Below are 1,660 nucleotides of genomic sequence, written 5' to 3' on the forward strand. Positions count from 1 at the left end.
TTTTGTATTTTTAATAAATACAGGGTTTCACCACGTTGGCCAGGCTGGTCTTGAACTCCTGGCCTCGAGTCCTCCCGCCTCAGCCTCCCAAAGTGCTGGGATTACAGGCATGAGACACCATGCCCGGCCTGTCAAATCATGAACTTCTCTGGGTTTTAGTCCAATCATCTGTAAAATGGGGATAATGGTGGCTGCCATGACAACTCAAGGTCAACACCCAGCACCAAGCCTGTCACACTGTAGCTCCCAGTAAACATCAGCCCTCCCCAGACTTAGGCCCAACCCTGACTTTCCAAATCCCAGCTCAAAGCTTTACCTCCTTTTCTCTCCCTGGCCCATGCTTTCTGGCTTTCCTCTGGGTCTAAAGCCTTAGGCCATATCTCTTGGAAGCATGGAGTCCTCCTATCTGGGTTCAGATCTTGCCTCTGCTGCTCACTGGCCACATGGCCCAGAGCAAGCCTCTTCATCTATCAAATGGGAACAAAACAGTGAGATAAACGGCTAGTCAAAGAATAGATCACTAAATACTGGTTTGTAATTCCAGAACTTCAGGAGGCTGAGGTAGGAGGATCACTAAGGCCAGGAGTTCAAGACCCACCTGGGCAACAGAGCAATACCCTGTGTCTATATAAAAAAAAAAAGCTGGCCTGATGCAGTGACTCACGTACTAATCCTAGCACCTTGGGAGGTGAGGAGTTCAAGACCACCCTGGCCAACATGGTAAAACGCCATCTCTAATAAAAATACAAAAATTATCTTAGCATGGTGGTGGACACCTGTAGTCCCACTTGGGAGGTGGAGGCAGAAGAATCGCTTGAACTCGGGATGCAGAGGCTGTAGTGAGCTGAGATCTCACCACTGCACTCCAGCCTGGGTGACAGAGCCAGACCCTGTCTAAATAAGTAAATAAACAAATAAACACGAGTTGGCCCTCCAGAGCCTGAGTTTGGGGCCTGGAACTCACTGAGCTGTTGGCCCTCTGTGAGCCTCAGTTCTGCTTCCTCCACAGCCATGAACCTCAGTTTCCTCATCTGTAAAATGGGACAACAGCCATACCCCTCACAGGGCCATCCAGGCCACACACCCACCAGGATCCCCACCTTCTCAGTTGGCCACCCAGGCACTTACTTTGCTGAACCGACTTGAGTCCGCGGAGGCAGGTGGCTGCCAGCAGGAAGCCACAGCCGGTGGGGGGTGTCCGGAACTCTCCAGCCAGGCTGCAGGCGGCCCCCAGGCAGAGTGGACCCATGGCCGCCAACTGCAGCGGGTGGTGGCGGCGGCCCAGCAGCAGTGCCGACAGGGCCAGGGTGAACAGAGGCGTCGTGGTAGTGACCAGTTGTGCCAGGTCCAGGGGCACAGCCCTTAGGCCCACGTTGCCGCAGGCCATGGAAGTGCCGAAGGTGAGGCTGAGCAGTAGGACTCGGCAGCGAGTGCCGCCTGGCATGGGGCGCCGTGCCCCCCGGTGGCACGCCAGGGCTGCCACCAGCATGTGCAGCGCGGACAGCAGCAGGGGCCGCCCAAAGCCGTGCACTGTGAAGATCCACTTGTTGAGGCTTGACATGCTGGCTCCGGCCAGCAGCCACACCAGTGCTGCCATGGCCACCCGGGCCCGGCCAGGCTGCTGGAGGGCCTGAGGGCTGCCAGGGGGCCACTCGGGGGG

At 56.5% G+C, this 1,660-nt stretch overlaps 1 protein-coding gene across 1 annotated transcript in view; it reads right to left on the minus strand.

Moving 5' to 3' along the window:
* The window catches only part of SLC35E4 (solute carrier family 35, member E4), a gene marked incomplete at its 5' end in the record, with an annotated part of 12,438 nt that extends 10,778 nt beyond the window's left edge, over positions 1–1,660 (minus strand). The window contains one exon of the mRNA XM_011961697.1: positions 1,129–1,660. Within this exon, the coding sequence (XP_011817087.1) occupies positions 1,129–1,660 (532 nt within the window). The remainder of the gene's footprint in view (positions 1–1,128) is intronic.

The sequence above is a fragment of the Colobus angolensis genome, unplaced genomic scaffold (genome assembly GCF_000951035.1).
Source record: "Colobus angolensis palliatus isolate OR3802 unplaced genomic scaffold, Cang.pa_1.0 Scaffold565, whole genome shotgun sequence".
In the NCBI taxonomy this organism is placed as follows: domain Eukaryota; kingdom Metazoa; phylum Chordata; class Mammalia; order Primates; family Cercopithecidae; genus Colobus; species Colobus angolensis.